This window comes from Eleutherodactylus coqui, chromosome 6 (assembly GCF_035609145.1).
Source record: "Eleutherodactylus coqui strain aEleCoq1 chromosome 6, aEleCoq1.hap1, whole genome shotgun sequence".
Classification (NCBI taxonomy): Eukaryota; Metazoa; Chordata; class Amphibia; order Anura; family Eleutherodactylidae; genus Eleutherodactylus; species Eleutherodactylus coqui.
In genome coordinates, this window is record NC_089842.1 from 173,991,675 (window position 1) to 174,012,037 (window position 20,363).

A 20,363-nucleotide genomic window follows, 5' to 3' on the forward strand; every position below is an offset into this window, starting at 1 on the left:
TAAGACAACTCCATTCTAGGCGCTTATTTTATTTTGACAATGAGTGTAGTTACAAGACCATAACCAAGGCGACTGACATATCAGGTAAGATGTAAGGTTTATATTCACCTTTATTCTTTTCTTTACTTTTCTTTTTGTTAGACCTTTCTCCGAAGGCCAGATGATTCGGTCAGCTTTTACCCATTCATCATATCTGTAAGAAAACGAAGTGTATACCTAAGCTGCTTGACAAATATCAGCATCTCTCAGAAGAAAACACTTCTACAGAAGAATTTCAGACTACTCCAACATCCAATGTAAAAGTAGAGGAGACATCAACTCAGTTTATTTAAATGGGGGAAAATCCTATATAGTACATAATTTAACAAGTGTCACATATTTTAGGAGCTCACTAAGGGACATCCCACAGCTTTTAGAGACAACTCAGAGGCTACATCAGCTCACATGTAGCAGAATTGCTGTAATGCAGCCAGAATCTGCCGATGTCCAGCAAAATACACAACAAAACCCATTTGTTTTTGAACTCTATGGGTACAATTGGCAAGAAGTCCAAGACAAATCTGGGTTGAAAATGAACATACCGTACTTTAGTTTTAACAATCCAAACTACGAGTCAAGCTCTGAGTGGAAAACGTCTGCAGCAATTCTGCCATGTGTGAACCTAACTCTAAAAGGGGTTGAGTAGTTAGGGATCGCATATTCCTAGAACATACCAGCAATGTGAAATCACAAACGTGGTGCAGATGCTGGACTGACATGGCCTTCTGTTACAGGGATTGTTGAAGATCCATCTATGCTACATACAACATTTTACAGGGGTCACTCATACAACACATTATATTCCCTATTAGAAATACGCTTTGTAAGCCAGAGTGATGAGCTACTAACACTGGCTCTCAAGCTTACAGACTGAAGTTATCGATATGATCGGCCCTTTTCGGGCAAAATTAGCAGTTTGGCATTAGGTTGAGAAAAAATTAGTTGATCACCACAACAGCTTCAATCTGGGCCTGTCTTTTTGAGACAACTCTATTTAACTTTATAACCATACGTAATTAGAATATATGGTTTTAAAGGTCTTCTCTACCTCGACATACATTAGAGGTTGAGATATGCTATTTCCCATTCCGTGAACTGCAGGCAGTAGTCCCTTTGTACTAATATCTCAATGTAAGTCTCCACTGTACAACTGTGACCCTAAGTGGCTTGCAGAAAGCCACTTTCTTAAAGTTCAGGATTGATTAAGACAATCCCATCCATCCGCACATAAACTATTTTAATTAAAGGGGTTGTCCCGCGAAACAAAGTGGGGGTATACACTTCTGTATGGCCATATTAATGCACTTTGTAATGTACATTGTGCATTAATTATGAGCCATACAGAAGTTATTCACTTACCTGCTCCGTTGCTGGCGTCCCCGTCTCCATGGTGCCGTCTAATCTTCAGCGTCTAATCGCCCGATTAGACGCGCTTGCGCAGTCCGGTCTTCTCCCTTCTGAATGGGGCCGCTCGTGCCAGAGAGCGGCTCCTCGTAGCTCCGCCCCGTCACGTGTGCCGATTCCAGCCAATCAGGAGGCTGGAATCGGCAATGGACCGCACAGAAGACCAGCGGTCCACCGAGGGTGAAGATCCCGCGGGCCATCTTCACAAGGTAAGTAAGAAGTCACCGGAGCGCGGGGATTCGGGTAAGTACTACCCGTTTTTGTTTTTTTTTATCCCTGCATCGGGTTTGTCTCGCGCCGAACGGGGGGGGGGCTATTGGGAAAAAAAAAAAACCCAGTTTCGGCGCGGGACAACCCCTTTAAGATATGTAAGTGTAATATCCTCTATGACTCAGTTTCCCTAAAGTGTTCTTGTCTTAACCCTACATGGAGGCGCTTACCTTACATTCCAGCCATAATAGTGCACCAGGTATAACAACTCTCCTCCGTCAACTTCAGTGCTCTTGATATTGGCTTCATAGATTTTCTGGGTTTTCCCACGACCATATTTGACTTTCACTTTGGTGCCCGCGAGACAGTCTCTATCCTCCGAGTCCTCATCGCCATCACTGTCTCCTCTATGATCTGTATCGTCTCTTCTACAGAAGACAACAATATCAATGTAAATAGCAGGAAACCCTCAGAAATCAATACATCAGTTTACAGCCATTAGTTAGAAAAGTGAAAGCAGTCATGTGACCGTATTAAAATGTTTACAACGGAGAACAGGAGAAAAAGCACAAACTATTATGAGAACTGTGGATCTTGGCAGGGATGCCCTTCTGGTAATTATGTTGGCCTAGCAAACTAAAGACGGCTACTGTTACCAACAGGAAGGCACTGTTGTGTGCTGCAGTTTCCTTTTGGCTTACACTTTATGGTAACCAAGCTAACAAGCATGTATTTAGAAGTGTTATGTGGGGCACGCTTTCACAGATAAGTGGGTACAGAATGTCCTTTACAACAAAAAGGCCCATAAACAAAACTGTTGTGGTGACAATCAATGCAGATATCAGGTATGGGAAAGATAAAGTATGCGAGTATAACAACTAACATCAGTGTAAGAGGAATCAAAGGACTGAAGGGTGTTACATCTGAAGTCTCCTGATTTAAAGAGGAGATACATTTTTTCATCACGTTCATTAGGGGGACACAGCAAGACCCTGAGGTATAGCTACTGCCACTAGGAGGCGACACTAGGCAAGGAAAGAGTCCCTCCTACAGATACTGAGCTAAGTCAGCTTGTACAAGAACAGTAGTAGAAACCAATATAACAAATGAACACAGTCAATAGAAAATGCACAGTGGAATAAATGGATCCAGGAAGAAATGAGGGACCCTTCAAGAGGGACAGCAGAGTAAGGCCGAATGCACATGGCAGCAGGATCTGACCCTGTGCCGGCCGGTGCCCCCCCCCCCCGCGTACCTGTCCGGATTGGTCTTCTGCGTGCTGCCGATGTGCAGTGTAGAGTGCCGCGGCGATATCGAAATTTCAAAAATCGCCGCAGGTCAGGCGGCTTCCAGTTACTGCAATGGAAGCCATCCGTGTGAATTTCACACAAAATAGAGCGTGCTGCGATTCTTCCTCCGAGAGCGGTAATCGCAAGCGATTTCCTCTCGTGTTCGTAGAAGAATCATTTTATATAGCATGCTATAGACAGACATTGCTGCGGAATCCACAGCAAAAGTCTGCCTGTGCGCATTGGGCCTAAGTGCAAGAATAAAAATTGTTTGGTTGCTGTGTCCCCCAATGAACATATCGAGAAATGGATTTTGCAGTAAGTAATACAAATCCATTTTTCTTGTCTTTGTCATTGGTGAACACAGCAAGACCTTGGGACACTTAAGAGCAGTACCCAAGGGGTGGGAAAATGAAAATGGTGTACCAAACGTGCATCGACGCTTGCAAACCAATGGTACTCGAGGCATATATCCGAAGATACACAGGAATATCTTCTGAAAAAGCAAGGCGTGAAAAGGAAGGTGATTGACCTACCACTAGTTAGGGCAAGGGTGTGTGCTATACCGGTGGTGAAGTGTCTGCTACTCTCAGAAGATGAAGCAGCAGAAGGAATAGCCCGCTCCCCGGTGGGTGGTAGCCGTCAATAAGAAGAGAAGAGTAACTGAAGGATGCCCGTGCCCTGATTTACAGCAAGGTTGGAACCACCACAACATGAACGGAAGAAACTAAGCCCATCAAGGAGAATCCATCTGCACAAGGGGTGAAGCCGTGACCCAATTAGGATCCCACGAGAAAATAAAGGTTGATAGGCGGTATGCCTTCTAGAGGGCTGGAGACAACAGGGAAAAAAGAATGGTCTTCTAGCAGGCGAAAGAAACAACTGGTTTCTTGTCGAAGATGACCTGCAATCTTGAGCTAAGAGAGAAAAGCGGTCACCGCCAGGCTTGATCCATTCCTGGGAGTAGACTGTGGCAAACCCCATTGACCACAATACTCCGTACATCTCAGCATTTGGTCTTGTCTGGCATGGTCATGACAATGCTAGCTCAAGCGCCATCGCTTAAGGCAGTGACTGCTCTAGCATTCTCAATTCGTAACAGAGCAGACGTTGAATAGTGGTTGGGTGTGGTGCCGGAGAGATGGAAGCCTGGTCTGAGATCCCAAGAAAAGGAGCAGTTTGTGAAAATGGAGTGATGTGGGTACCCGATGCTTTCACAATTGCAGCGAGACGAGTTACCCTAAAGGCAAAGGACACTGAACTGCACAACACAAGCATTCATAATATATGCGGATGGAATGCCAAAAGCAGGGCTTGCGAGAAATTGCACCAAGACAAGCAGGGGTAATGTGGCTGCTCAAAACGTGAAGTCAGATCAGCTACAAAGGTTGTAGAGTTTGCTGTGGCTAATTGACACTCGCACGAGTTGGCAGCTACATCAGACACAGGAAGCCACTCGGAGGGGAATCTCTCACATTAGACTTCCTAGACGTTTCCCATACAAGTCCTTGGTGTCTGAGGGGAAAAAAAATGCAAGGTGCAGGGTTGGCCAGGGCTTGAATACGGAGCCTTCTGGTTGGGTTGTGCCACCTTGGACACTGTGCTACTGAGAGGATTGTTAAAAATGCAATTCTCCCCACGATTGGGAAAAGGGAATATTGAATGTTGGTAGCGATTGCCAACTACAAACCTCAGGAACACATCCCGATAGTGAATGAATATAATTTATTTTATTTTTTAACATAATACAATAACCACTTCCTTGAAAGGGGGTTTGTGACAGATATTGGAAATGACCGTTATCCCAATAGAGGGTTAGGGGACCAGAGATAGTCGTACCAATAGTAAGGGGTAGAGAGGCTAACTAGTGTTTGCAACCCTGGTTACACGACTAGAAGTAACAATCACTTCAGCCTCTAGAACATCAAAATAAGGTAGTCTCATGCTTGTGCTAGCTAAGTCCCCCACGAGGCAGAGCGTCTAGATGAAAAGGCGGTGACTACCATGAAAAAAGGGGGTGCGGCTCGGCTGATCCCCACCATAATTGTAGAAGCAAGCAGAGAACAGGGTCTAGTGGAATATAATGACTCCTCCCACAGACATGCATCATTACCACACAGGTAGTCTAGCATTAGCGCAATTATTCCTCTAAGCAGGAAGGTAACGAGGTGGTTGCTGCTTGCAAAAATTGGGCAGGCACACAGATGCAGAATCTAACATGGGAAAAAAAATATACTACACTTACCCTTACAGAAGGGGGTTCTTTACTGTAAGAGTAGTGAGACTGTGGAACTCTCTGGCCGAGGACTTGTTGATAGCGAGAGTGATAGAGGAGTTTAAAAGGGGACTCGATGCCTTTCTAGAGCGCTATGATATTGCAGGATATAGACATTAAATAACCAGCGGGTTGTAGATCCGATCTGACTGCTATAAGGATATTGGGGAGGACCCCCCCCCCTCCTCCCCAATGGGCTAAATTGGCTCCTGCCTCATTGGAGTTTTTTTCAGGATCAACAAAAGGGGGTGAAAACAGGCTGAACTGGATGTTACTCTTCTGTTTGCATGGAGAGGGAAATAGCATGGTTGACACTTCCTATGTGTTTGCATGTCAGTACTGCACATACACACATCTGTGCAGGCATGACAGACGCCACGGATACAGATTGGAGTTTCTCTTTCAGGAGGCGTAAGGGTAGCAAAGAGAACTTCAGAGTTGCATTAACTGCTACATACTCATATTATAGTGTCCCAGACGGGTCTAATCTGTTAATGGAAGAGGGCATAAGTGTGGTATGACTGGGTGAAGGGCATGTTGTAAGGTATGACTGAGTGAAGGGCATGTCATATCTGAAGGACCCAGAACGACTACAGATCAGGAACTGGTAGGGACAGAGCATGAGGCATATGACATAAGGTTCACCGCCAGGGTGATTAGGTTCCCAGCTGTGAATAGAGGGAGTAACACTGTCTGATGCAGCACTGTTCGCCCTACCCACTTGGGGACAATCAGGAAAATTAGCTCATCACAGATTCCCAGCTAAGAGGAGAAGAATAAAAAAACAAACTAAAATAAAAAGACAGAAGACCCGCAGAGCAGGAGGTGGGCCTCCTATGGACACCAAGCTAAAACTGATTTAGCTCAATGCTTGCAGACGGGACTAACTCTTACTTTGCTTAGCGTCGCCTCCTAGTGGCAGAAGCTATACCCAAGGTCTTCTGTGTCCCTTAAAGGGGTTGTCCCGCGGCAGCAAGTGGGTCTATACACTTCTGTATGGCCATATTAATGCACTTTGTAATATACATTGTGCATTAATTATGAGCCATACAGAAGTTATAAAAAGTTTTTTACTTACCTGCTCCGTTGCTAGCGTCCTCGTCTCCATGGTGCCGACTAATTTTCGCCCTCCGATGGCCAAATTAGCCGCGCTTGCGCAGTCCAGGTCTTCTCCTGTTCTCTATGGGGCTCCGTGTAGCTCCGTGTAGCTCCGCCCCGTCACGTGCCGATTCCAGCCAATCAGGAGGCTGGAATCGGCAATGGACCGCACAGAAGAGCTGCGGTCCACGGAGGCAGAGGATCCCGGCGGCCATCTTCACAGGTAAGTATAGAAGTCACCGGAGCGCGGGGATTAAGGTAAGCGCTCCGGTGAGCTTTCTGTACGTCCCTGCATCGGGGTTGTCTCGCGCCGAACGGGGGGGGGGGGGGGGGGGGGGGGGGTTTGAAAAAAAAAAAAAACCGTTTCGGCGCGGGACAACCCCTTTAATGACACAGACGAGAAAATACATTATATAATATATCCCAAACTCTGTAACAGCCATAGACTTTAAACCCTTTTCGGCCCCTTTGTCACGTGATCCTTGTCTAACCACAAGTCCAGAGCTTCATCTCACTCACGTTTACACAGGTGGCCAGCCTCCCCCGTGTTGAGGACCTCATGTAAACTACAGTATTACCTCAGCATCTATCAAATCCCTCCTGACAGACTCCGCCCCTCCACACCAAGCTCCACCCTTGTTTTCCTGTCCCCCCCCCCCCCCCCACTCTCCCCCATATAGAGTAATGCCCCATTTACAAGGCACAATTATCGGCAAAATTGATTCAAACGGCTGAAAATGCGTAATAATTGTTACGTCTAAATGCAAAGCCGTCATGTACCATTAGCTAACTTTTCGTTTGCCGCTCAGTTTCAGCTTCCATAAAAATCATCACTAGTTCGCTCACTTCTCGCTGCGTCTAAAATTCCCCACTTAGGGTTTCACATAGAATGGGATGTGCTGAGCGAGAAGTGAGCGACTCCCTGTGGCGATCTGCCTGTCTAAATGTTCTGCAGAGCAACCAGCAGCGACGTAATCCGTGCAGATCGTTTACCCGACAGTCGTCCTGCATAAATGGCGCATAATGCCGAATAAATTATTTCTGCTCTATCTGCCAATGCAGAAGTGCAGTAACACATGTCAGTCCCTACAAGGACCAGCTGCAGAGTTGTAAAACCCCTGACTGACACTAATTGTATACACTATACAAGGAGGCATAACGTTAAAACCAAAGGCTAATATTGCATACTAAGTGGCTACGTGGCAATTATTAACTTTTACTGCAATTTGTACTACAATAGCCCTTTTGCGTGCTCAGAAGAGATAGAAGAACCTTCACTCCCCAATGTAATAATGAACCTTCAATGCCCAAAACCATGTTGCTTGTTCACCGGTTATCCTTTCTTGGGCGATGTTTGGTCGGTACTCACCACTGCATACCAGGAAGACCCGCCGTCTTGGAGATGTTCTGACCTAGTTGTCTACACATCACAATTTAGCCCTTGTCAAAGTTGCTGTGATTCTTTTGTTTGCCTATGTTTTCTGCTTCCAATATATCAACTTCAAAAACGGACAGCTCACATGCGGCCCAATATATCCCGCCCCTTGACAGGTATCATTATGCCAAGATACAATGTTATTCCCTTCCCTCGTCTGTGGTTTTAGTGTTCTGGCTGATCGGTACATATCTGTGTGCTACATGTAGCTTCAACCTGCTTTGCCACCTCCTGCTTGTAAGCGCCAACGGGCAAACGTATTACAAACAGGAGGCAGAGAAGTCAGGCTGTATCACACTAAAGCACAGAGGCTAATGGGAAAAAGGACAGAGAAGTTCCAGGTTACAGATTTATCACTTGTTGCCCTTACAAGGGACCCAAAGCAGAGCAAGTGCTCCGCCCCCTCCGTCTCTGCAAAGTCATAGGCATAACGGGAATTGGAGACTGCATTAAGGGAATTAAAATCTGGTGCACACAAGGAATACGTAAGAGCCTCTACATTACTCTTTAATAATAGCCTATGCTGCACTCTATAGCAAAGGGTTATCTTTGTAAAGCCATTGTTAGGATAAGTGCAACTGGTAGGGTCTAAGCTTCCTTTTTTCTTTTGAGGTCACATGATTGGCCATTTAAAGGGGTTGTCTCGCGCCAAAACGGGTTTTTGTTTTTTTTCAATAGGCGCGAGACAAACCCAAGGGATGGGTTAAAAAAAATATATATATATATATATATTACTTACCCGAATCCCCGCTCTGCGACGACTTCTTTCTTCCTTCTCCAAGATGGCCGCCGGGATCTTCACCCACGATGCACCACGGGTCTTCTCCCATGGTGCACCGTGGGCTCTGTGCGGTCCATTGCCGATTCCAGCCTCCTGATTGGCTGGAATCGACACACGTGACGGGGCGGAGCTACGATGACGACGCGGGACCAGCTCTCCGGCACGAGCGGCCCCATTCACCAGGCAGAAGACCGGACTGCGCAAGCGCGTCTAAAAACGCCAGAAGACAGCGAATTTAGACGGATCCATGGCGACGGGGACGCTAGCAACGGAGAAGGTAAGTGAATGACTTCTGTATGGCTCATAATTAATGCACGATGTATATTACAAAGTGCATTAATATGGCTATACAGAAGTGTATAACCCCACTTGCTGCCGCGAGACAACCCCTTTAACTATACTGAGCAAAGGCACATTGCATAAGGTGGCACTAGGAAAACAATCCACCATGGCTCACAGCAGTTGTCTCAGTAGGATACGCTAGCAATATCTAGTTGATGGGAAACAACTTCTTATTGAGCATTTGTAAGATACTTTTCTGACAGAGCTCCCGTTTCTAAAGCTCTAACAAATAAAAAGGATGTTGAAGTAATCCAAGATAAGTACATAATACATCCATTGGCTTAAAAGGGTTTTCCAGGCAGCGCACGCTATTGCAGTGGAGATACAACTGAGTCAGAGCGGAAGCAGCTGCTCTGACCCCTGTGTACTGGCTGGCGCTTGTAATTTCAGCAGCTGTCATTGAAATGAGCGGATGCTGTGCCTGCAATTACAAGTGCCAGCCACTACACATGGGCCGGAGCAGCGGCTTCTGCTCTGACCCCGATGTATCTCGGCTGCAATAGCAGGCGCTGCCTGGAAAACCCCTTTCATACAACCGCTTTACTCACCCATCACAGAGCTTTTCATCCTCTTCTTCAGACTCTCGATCAGACTCATCTGGTTTCCGGCTTTTCCTGTCTTTGGATTTGCAGGATAAGCTCCTCCTTCCTGGAGTTGTGTCATTTTCTTTCTTCTCATCATTTGTGTCCAACTCCTCTTCCACATCTTTGTTTTCCTTGTTGTTGTCTTTCCTTTTGTCACAATCTTCAGGATCTTTTGTTACTGAAACTGCATTACAAGCAAGTCTTCGCCTCCCCTAAAGCAAAATAAAGAGTTAAACTTATGATCTAGTCAGATCTTTCTCCATCATTTAAAGGGCTTTTCCAGGCTTTTAGGGATGGGTCCTTCAAAAACCACTGGAATTTCCTCCCCCAATGAAAAATCCCTCAAGTTTGTCATTTCTAGTATGTCGTCTCGTAAGTCATCTCTCGATCCTTGGGCCCAAGTGTCACTGGTAAAGTAGGGTTCTATTTTGTAGGACAAAAGGTGGAAAGAGATTTTCCAACAAGTCTGATAATCAAAGTACAATATTAAGAGGTTGTCATACTTAGAAGGATTTAACCATACATAAGATTCTTTAATTCTTTGCCCAACGATCACCACCAACCTGGAATACTGCTCCACCAATGGTTAGCCTAGGCGTTCCCCAACATATAGGAGTTACAGGATATGTATAGTTTGCCTTCACTAAGAATAAGTAGCCCTTTAGGAGATGCACAATTACAACTAGGTGCTAAATTGGGCAGGTTTTAGTTTTTTTTTGCAAAATAGAGGAAAAATGAAGGTACCCGAGGTGATTTGACCTCTGTGTCATCCTTCTCATTCTCACTGGTTGAATCCGTCTCATCATCATCTTTAATTGTTGCGCTGACTGGGGAGTCTGCGGCTTCTTTCTTCTCTCTATTCTCCATTGGTTCTTCCTTTGCCGGGCTTTCCTCTACAGGTCTAGGATCATTATGGTGAATAGTCCTGAACTGAATCTCTGCAGAACGGCAATATTCCTCAAACCCATATAAATACCTGAAATTACAATACAAGTCAAAGTCAAATACAGAACTAGTTTTTGATTACCTGAAAAAAGAATGCAGCTCCATGGGCATGATATTTACAAGAACTGCTGGGCGTCTAAAAAACAGATTGCAGTGTTTAACGCCTTCCCGCTATAGGTCGTAGATTTATGTCCTGCAGCATCAGGGAAAGTATAAAGAGAGATCGCGCAGCTGATCGAAGCCATTAACCCTTTAAATGCTGCTGTAATTTCTGACAGCGCCATTTAAGTCCCCCGAATAATGTTCTGGGGTTCTGTCCCCCTGGGGTGGCTTGATAGACTTCCTGTCCAATAGCAGTATGAGGAAAGAAGGTTTTTACACCAACATAGAAGGGGGTTCTTGACTGTAAGAGCGGTGAGACTGTGGAACTCTCTCCCTGAAGACGTCGTGGTGGCGAATTTGAATTTTTTAAGAGGGGTCTGGACGGCTTTCTTGAGCATTAAAATATTACATGTTATAGTCACTTCAGAAGGGTCGATGATCCGGGGACTATTCAGGTTGCCAGATTAAAGTCGGGAAAGAAATTTTACCCTTAAATGAGGAAAATTGGCTTCTACCTCAGTGGGGTTTTTGCCTTCCTCTGTATCAACATTGGGGGGAGTAATAGGCTGAACTGGATGGACAAGTGTCTTTCTTTAGCCTAACATACTGTGCTACTATAAGAGTTGCTAGACAACACACAGACACAAGTACATCTCAGGTGGTCAGAATTGAGATCACATGAAGTGGAGAACTCCAGAAATTTTCAGAAAGAAAATAATAACTAAAGAAGATAACAGCAGCAGACTTATACATACTGGAGGGGGGGGGGGGGGGGGGAGAGTAGTTACACAATGAATGAATGAAAAAAAAAAAAGAACAAACACCAGAGTCGCTCTTTTAACCACTCAATGTCACAGGATGTAAGTTTACATCCAGGCAGGGTGGTAGTCAATGCAGCAGGTAGTAAACTTATATCCTATGGATGGCATGGGCATAAAAGTGAGCCTACACCATCCTGCAGCAGGAGTTGGCTGTGACTGATAGGCGGCCTCCAACTGCAACAGTGGGGATGGGTGAGATCAGCGATCCTTGCTGTTAACATGTTAGTATGTTCTAGGGTGGTACATATCTTGTAAGTACCAGACTAGCTCTCTGCCAGGGTCGTTCACAACACTAGGTGCTTATCTTTCGCTTGCTATGTGCAGACAGTTCAGGAGACTGACCTTATGTGGGGCTGTAATAGCTGTCTATGATTGTCAGCCCATCATCATAACCAAGGAGACAACAAATATGACAATAAACATGGTTTATAATTCCATCTTCATATTGCAATTTGAAAAGAAAAACTCATCAAGCCGTTCTGAACGATACATTAACTTGCAACTTACTTTTTGTATGCTGTTTTTACATTGTAGGATGCTGCCGAATTCAATATAGGAATGCCAAGGTCCATATAAATCTGCTTCCATACAGCACCGCTTTCAATCTGGTAACAAATAATGTACATTTATCCCCTCAGCAGGTTATTCAAGTAGAAAACGAATGTTGGCTGAGAGCTTGTCGCTACTTACATTGTCACAGCCCCCCTGCTGATACACAAGTCGGAAGAGCTTGAAGAGGTTCAAATCCTTGTAACCCAATACTGGCGGCTTATTGATTGGTGTTCCTAGCAATCATTAAAGGAAAGATGACTCGTTAGAATGACGATTCATTCACTGAACACAAGCTGATACACTATATTGATTATTAGCTTGAACACAACAATTTAATCATACAGAAAGGGTGACAGAAATCAATAGACAAGATATGGCAATGTACCAGCAAGCAACTGACCTGACTACATTATATGGTCATCTCCAGGAACCAGAAGTCATTGCATGCAGAAACAGGTAGTATTGACAAGTGAGGAGACGTGCTTACAGAAGACCTGCCTGCTCACTTCATGTATCTGGTCGTTGTAAGTACTTATATCACCCATGAAATAGCAGTTCTTGAGCAACTCTTCCTATTGTTCCTCTTGTCAACAGGAAGTTTTCCTATACATTTCCAGGAGGAACAACAGAGGGACAGCACAACTTAGGCTCCTTTTACACTGAGCGATTTATCATTCGCGTGACAGTTCGCTTCTGCAGCCTGTTTATACAGACAGATATATTGTTTGCTCACAAATCGTTCAGGCATTCACTTTCACTGTACCAATAAATGTGAATGACTAAATGATCGCTGTTTACGTGCAATGAACTGTAAATGAGTGAACAACGATTTCTAATGTCTGCATAAAATGTACGGTGAGCGAGAAATGAACGCATTCTCATTCTTCGGCCATGTGTGCACTGAATGATTATCTTTCAGATTCGCACGATCCAACGATTTTTTGAATGCTAACCGGTCCGTGTAGAAGGGCTCTCAAGGGGTCTACGAGATGCTGCAAATTTGTTATTTTATGGGAAATTAAAGTATGTACTAAAGATGAAATGTCAGGAGCGTTCACAGGTAGACTATATGAGCGATCCGTATTTATTACAGTATGAAGCAGATCAGACACCTGTGTAACTCTGAGGCTATAGAAGTGGAAATGACTGAATACAGGGTGCCTTCTGAAACTAGGAAGGGCAGACAATGAGGGGAAAAAATGCAAGTTTTAATAAGTAAGAACCTTTTAACACTGGATCACCTTATTCTATAGATGTAAGGGCCCTTTAAGGAGTACCCATTGTGTTGAAAATGCAGTCCATTGTGTTGGCAACATGTTATAAATGTTAGTCTGCTCAGCACCTCCAGCTTTATAATCCTGGGGAAAGTTTCAGCAGGACTACTATTTTATCCATGTAAACCTCTATGCACTTTGGGCTTAGGAGTCCAGTGGGCGGTCCTACTGAATGACTGCCAGCTATCTCTGTACCAGTACCTATACCTGCCAATCACTGATTAGGACAACATACTGGACTCTTAAGCCTAGAACGAGCATAGGTTTAAATCAGTAAAATACAAGTTCTAGTGAAACACTTCCAACCACTACATTATATATACAGTACTGTGCAAATGTTTTAGGCTGGGTTCACACAGGGGGGATTTGCGGCAAAAATTCCGCCCAGAATTTCGCCACGGCAGATCCACCAGCGGACGCTAATCCCGGGTTTAGGCAGCCATGTAGACGAGATTTCTAAGAAATCTCGTCCACATGGGACGGCAAATCCGTTGTGGCAAAGACTGCGCTGTGACGCGGATTTACCGGCGGCAGCATGTTCATTTTTTTTCTTTTCCATTGTAACCACGCTCTCCTCTATGGGAGCACCGGCTGCAATGGAAAAGCTTGCGGCCGAGCCGCTCCAAAACTCGTGGCTAAGTGCCACGGGTTTTGAAGCAGCGCTTTCCAGGCGGAAATCTCGCATTTTTTCACTGCGTCCAAACCGCAAGATTTTCACCGGGAATACGCCCAGTGAGAACCCAGCCTTAGGCAGGTGTGGGAATAAATGCTGCAAAGATGTTACAAACTAAGGCTTTAGTCACACGAACGTAAATACGCAGCCCTTTGAATAAATGCATTGGATTCAATGCATTCCTTTTGATGGCTGACGTATTTATGCGGGTACATAGCTGCATAGATATGCTCCTGTGACTAAAGCCTTAGGCTTTCAAAACATAGAAGTGTTAATAGCTTATTACTATCAATTAACAAAATGCTAAGTGAATAAACAGAGAAATCTAAACCAAAACCAATATTTGGTGTGACCGCCCTTTACCTTCAAAGCCACATCCATTCTTCTAGGCACCCCAAGGCCTCATATGCAAGGGTGGATCGGATTCTGCATGTGGATTTCCGCTGCAGGAGACCTGTGGAAACCATTTGCGGTAGATCGTGGATGTAATGGTTTTTCCACATGGATGCACTGCAGATCATCAGTGCAGAAGACCTTGAAATCCGCAGTGCATCCACAATTGTATTTGCAGATACACTGCGGATCATCCGCACCCATTGACTTCTATTGAGCCCGTCCGCACTGCAATGGAAAATGCTGCGATTTGTTTTCCGCACCAACGGTCCGCAAATCAAATCTGTATGCTTAAATTCAGTTGCGGATGCCAATGCTTCCTTATGGGTACTTTGAATTGCGGATCTTCTGCACGGGTGACCTGTGCGAATTCCACAAATCAAATCTGCCCTTATACATAGTCAGGGATTTTGTAGAAACATCATCACTTTCATATGTAGGTTGAAATTCAGTCATTAACTGAAACAGAAACAGCTGTGTAGGAGGCTTAAAACTGGGTGAGGAACAGCCAACCTCTGCTACCAAGGTGAGGTTGTGGAAGACATTTCATCACATGTCATACATTATGGCACAGCATCAAGACACAAGGTAGTTAAACTGCATCAGCAAGCTCTCTCCCAGGCAAAGATTTCAAAGCAGACTGGGGTTTTAAGATGTGCTGATCTAAAGAAGCACAAAAAACTGGCAATTTTCAGGACAGTAGACACAGTGGTCAGTCAAAAAAAAAAAAAAACAGTGCAGAATATGAAAGACTCATCATGGTTCCCTTCAAAATCAGATATCCAACAGTGCCATGTGCTCGAAACTAGCAGAAGCTAGTGGGATGCAGGTACACCCATCTACTGTTTGGAGAAGTTTGGGCAGAAATTATCTTCATTGAAAAATTGTGGCCACAAATCCAACCTTCAACGTAAAAACAAGGCCTAAGCAACTCAACTATGCAAAAAAACAAACAAAAAAAAAAAAACATTGAAACTGGGGTGTAGGAAAAAAAAGGCAGCAGGTGCTCCAGACTGAGGAGTCAAAATTTGAAATATTTTGCTGTAATAACAGAAGTCAGCTTGTTTACCAAAAGTCTGGAGAGTGGTACGATAATGCGTCTGCAGGCAGCAGTGAGACATGGTGGGGGTTACTTGCAAGTTTGGGGCTGCAATTCTGCAAATGGCATTGGGGATGGTATTAGTGTATCTTGACGCCACCTGAAGATAGGGGTTTGACAGGAAGAATGCCCCTCTCACACCCCTAGCTTCAGACTGACTCAAGAGCTGAAGGTCCTAGTACCTTGGATTTATGGCAGAAGCCGGCGGGGCTCAGCAAAATAGGCTAAATCTGTTCGTCCCAACCCCCGTCTATGCTCCCCGTTCGCGATGCTCACCTCCTTTGGTTGCGCTGCGGGCTACAGCGCTGTACTGAAAGGCTCATGTTCCCCTGTCTGAGCTCCGTGGTCGGCCAATCACGCTGCTCACCTCACCACCGCCTGCTCTGCAGCCTCCGGCGGTGCACTTAAAGACGTTCCTCAGCTCCCCTCTGCCTCCACTTGTCCACGCTGCGCTGGTCTCTTGCGGTGGCTCAGTGCCTCCACTCCCCAGTCCCTGCTGTGTGCCACTCTGTCACCCGCTGCACTGCACGCTCAACGCTCTGCCGCTGGGTTCCGGACTCTAAGGTGGGGCCGGCTGCAGTCTCCCCTGTGCTCAGCTGCAGCCTCTGCCGTTGGTATGTCTGTGGCGCTGTCCCCATCGCTGTTGTGCCTCCCCGCTTCTCCGGCCCTGCAGTGCCAGGCCTCAGAGAAGAAGGCCTCCGTCTCAACAAAAACAGCACCCAACGGAGAGACCAACGAGGCGGCCAGCTGCTGACTAACACTGCTGCGGGGGCATGGCAGAACACGGTGACTAACAGCCAATACGGAGGTAGGGGTGTGACAGGGCCATCCCTCTATGGAAGCCCTGCCACAGCCCTACCTTCCGGTGGCGTCAAGATACACCAATAACATTGGGGATTTGGCCAGGATTAATTGTGTCCTCAGTGCAGAGAAACAAAAGCAGATACTTATCCATCATGCAATACCATTAAAGAGGTGTCCGATTGGCTCCAAATTTTTTCTGCAGCAGGACAACCACCCCGAACCTACAGCCAATGTCATTAACAACTATCTTCAGCATAAATAAGATCTGTGGTTAGTTCTACAAGATGTATGGAACAAACTCCCTGCCGAGCTCCTTTAATAACTGTGTGCAAGTGGTCCTACAAGAACGAATGTGGTTTTTGAAGATAAAGTGTAATGTGATTTAGATTCCTCTTTTGTTCATTCACTTTATTTTTGTCAATTAACAAAATGCAAACTCTTTATATTTCCTGGAAGCATTCTTACGTTGCAACATTTTTCTAGACCTGCCTAAAATGTTTACACGGTTTACACATATTTCTGCTCAGCACCTCCAGCTTTACAACGTACCGCACAGATTGGACGGCATTGTCAACACAAGGAGATCCCTTTATGTGTAATATGGCTAGCGGCACTTAATAATCATGTCCTAGAATACTAATGCGTAAAACCAAATACAAAAACTGCATATGTCAGATACACATGAACTACGGCGTATGCATGGGCTGTGGTGCAACCGGTGAACTGTCATTAGAGGGCAGAAGGCCACAATGTTTTCACTTCTGTGGAAGAAATTGAAAGAAGAAAAAAAGAACATCTAATTTTGAAACTGCTGTTACCTTTCAATTAAAAGTTTATAAAACAAATTCAGTTAAATTACATAGGAACAGGCACCTTCTTAAGACGTAGCAAGTGAAAACCCTAGGGCCCCCACACAGACCGACCAAACTTACAGTACGAGTCACTGCCTTGGGGAGACGAGCACCCCCGCGGCATGGGCCCTTGGTCGGGTCAGTGGGTGAGGGACAGCCTACAGTCTGAAGCCTGGAGGCAGCCGCTGCAAAAGTAGAGAAACTGAAATCAGCTTTATGAGGAGGTACATAGCCAACAGCTACATGAAACGTAGAGGACTAGTATTACCCACTACGGAGCACGTCCCTGCTCTTATACTGTGTCTGCAAAGATAAATCATTATAGAAGATCATTCATTGCAAATAAAGATGCACTGCACATATTCCTAGGTAGTCCCCAATAATATGGTTATCCATTCTGTATTATTCTCTACCCAAAATGAACAGATATGCAACACATCTGAGATATAGTATCAAAAACAGAGTTCGGGTCTAATGGACACAGGCAAAGGCGAACATACCACAGACCATGGTATTGGCGGACCATGTGGATGTTATTGGGCCTTTTACAATGGGAAGCTCATCCACTTTGCTATTAGATGTTGGGATGTGCAGGACTTCCCTCTCTGCATGCACTGCATGTTAGCAAACAGGATGCAAAAGGGCCCATGGCTCCTGGAAAGGGTGCAAACATGAGGCCCTTCTTTCCTGGGTGGCAAAACCCAGCACAATAATGGTAGGGGGCCTCCTATTTAGCTCAGTGGCTATGTACATATAGAGCAGAGCTAAGTGATGCAATGTTGTGGTTCATCATAGAACTGCATGTAAGATCTCATATCAACCCTCAATTACTGCCAATTCAGTTCTGCTAAACCCTCTCTGCCACAATGTTAAAACGTTTCCCGTTCTAATACAGAACTAAAAGTGTATTTTCTTAGCCAAAATTCTAAGACGAACAAGAAATCTATATATATTTTTTCTCAATCAGTTCTGGCTTACCTCTATGTGCAGTAAGAGCTACCATTACTAAGAAGTTGTCTGACAAATAGCTTAATGGTGCTAGATTTCACCCCTAATCAGTTAGCACATTGACTAGTGCTCCATCCCACAAGCCGGCTGTTGCCTACACGTGTAGGCGACAGGTACCCCTTAATTCCAATTTCCTGTGAGTGTGTGGGAGATGTTCTCCTGACACATGTTTTTCTATAATGGAATTACAGATTTTTTCCTGAGACTAATTCAGTTCACTGAGTCAGCAAGGCAAACCTAGAGGGCCGCTTCCACTACCACTTCCCTTACAGCAGAAATGGCAAGAAAAACAACATTTAACATTAAAACGGGACTGCATTCAGGAAACCGGCTTCACACTATAGCGGTGGGGGTCAAACATTGTTTCAGGCTTTATGTGGTAATGACGAGAAATATTCAAGATATTCGGACGGGCAAATCGCATCGGAATTTATCGGTTGGAGTCGATATGCATTAAAAAGTACATAACATTTTTTTTCAAAAATTGCTATGTATATGTGAATGCATGAAAGCCTCGTTAAACGTGTGATTCACGCAAAGCGTCATTTTTCTCCTAAAGACAGCTAAGTGTCCCTTTTCTCACCCCCCAAAAAATAAATAAATAAATAAATAAAACAATGAAGCAATATATACAATAGTAGGAAGAGAAGAGGCAGATGAGGCTAAGTAAGAGACATCGCATTGGTTTACAGTGCGGAGCACCACATTATACTGGGAAGAGCCAGACTACTAAAGTGAGAATGCAAAGAATGGCACTTTTAGATGGAATGATCATTCACTTTTCATTCGGCATTCATTTTATGTGGGCATAAAAATAATTGTTGACTCGTTCATTTACCATTATGTTTAAACCGCACTTGTTCAGTCCTTTAGTCTTTCACATTCACTATATGAGTGATTGAGAGCGATTTCAAACAATGTCTCGTTTAGACAGGCAGATACACCGTTGACTCGTTCAAACAGGCTCTACAAGTGAACGAGCAATAGTGTCATTCGCTTGTTCGCTCATTCAAATAATAAATCCGCTGATCTAAAAGGACCCTTAGGATGCCTTTAGGTGAAAAGATTATCATTCAAAGAAAAAGTGACCGATAATCGGTTTAAACGCGAGCCAACGACCGAATGATGGAGAATTGTTCACTTTTTGTTCATTGTTCAGTTTCAGCCAGCATAGAAATAATCATTGGCCCGTTGACTTACCGTTGCATTTAATCACTCCCTGCTAGTGTTTCACATAGGAATGGGAAACGCTGAGGGAGAAGTGAACGACTCAAGGATGATCTGCCTGTCTTAAGAGGCTGAACGAGTGCGAAGGAGTTAATGGTGACGTCACTGGCTTGTTCAAAGGAGCATCAGCTCCTCTAGAAGAGCCATTAGTTTCCCTTTAAGCCCCATTTACACGCAAAGATGATCGCTCAAAAGACACGTTTGAGAGACACATTTTGAGCAATCATTTTGCATAGCTACTAATAGGCACTAATGCCCATTAGTAGCTTAGTAGCTTAATTTGCATTTAAATGAAGCTCCCATTGCTGTATGCAGATAACAGCAGGTGGTCTGTTATCTGCATACAGTTCCATTGTCCTCCTGCGGGACAGCAGCCGAAAACAATGTTATCAGAGAGAATATGAGGAGAATCACAGTGTGCGATCCCCTCTATCATCTAGCCAGCTGAACAATGTTTTTTATGCTGAACTAAAAATCATCTTTTAGCCGAAAAGCTAATGATGTTAGCATTTACACGCAACGATTATCGCTCAAAAGACATAATTTGAACGAATTTTGAGCGATAATCGTTGTGTGTAAATGGGCCTTTACTCTTTCCTGCACATTATCATCAGTTAATTTGTGACTAAAGTTTATCTTTGTTGTGGTCATAAAATCAGCTGATAAAAAAAGCAGAGGGGAAAAAAAAAGATAAGGAGTGAAAACTAACGGAACCATATCCTTCAGGTTCTTGCTGCGTCATGAGAAACTAAAAAATAGTCAGTAATTCAGTGTAAAGGGTGCCAGAGACTGAACGACAAACAATAAATTTGTTCACTTATGGCCGCCCGCAGTCGGATCCCACTGCGAGAATTCTCACAGCGGGATCCGCCCCGCGCCCCTGCAGTGACCAGTGCAGCTCACCTGCTTTCGCGTCTGCTCTGTGATGTGCAGGCTGCCGCATGCCCAGAGCAGAGACGGCGCTTCGGTAGTGACATTCCTGTACTGGCCTCTGTGAGACCCACACAGTAATAGAACATGCCGCGATTTGTTTTCCACGCGTGTTTTCACACAGCTGTGTGCACAGGATTGCGTTTTGTAATGCAATCCTATGCAGGTGAGCACGGGCCGAAATTCTGCAGGAAATCCCACAGCGGAATTTTGTCCATGTGCAGGGG

The 20,363-nt window shown here is 44.8% G+C and overlaps 1 protein-coding gene across 2 annotated transcripts in view; it reads right to left on the reverse strand.

The window, feature by feature from the left end:
- Positions 1 to 20,363, reverse strand: part of ARID4A (AT-rich interaction domain 4A) — a 97,427-nt gene that overhangs the window by 19,500 nt on the left and 57,564 nt on the right. For both annotated transcript variants that reach the window (XM_066608240.1, XM_066608241.1), the window contains exons 13-18: positions 12,016 to 12,110; positions 11,833 to 11,930; positions 10,202 to 10,433; positions 9,422 to 9,669; positions 1,884 to 2,081; positions 109 to 193 (exon numbers count right to left, since the gene is read on the reverse strand). In XM_066608240.1, coding sequence (XP_066464337.1) covers positions 109 to 193; positions 1,884 to 2,081; positions 9,422 to 9,669; positions 10,202 to 10,433; positions 11,833 to 11,930; positions 12,016 to 12,110 — 956 coding nt within the window. The remainder of the gene's footprint in view (positions 1 to 108; positions 194 to 1,883; positions 2,082 to 9,421; positions 9,670 to 10,201; positions 10,434 to 11,832; positions 11,931 to 12,015; positions 12,111 to 20,363) is intronic.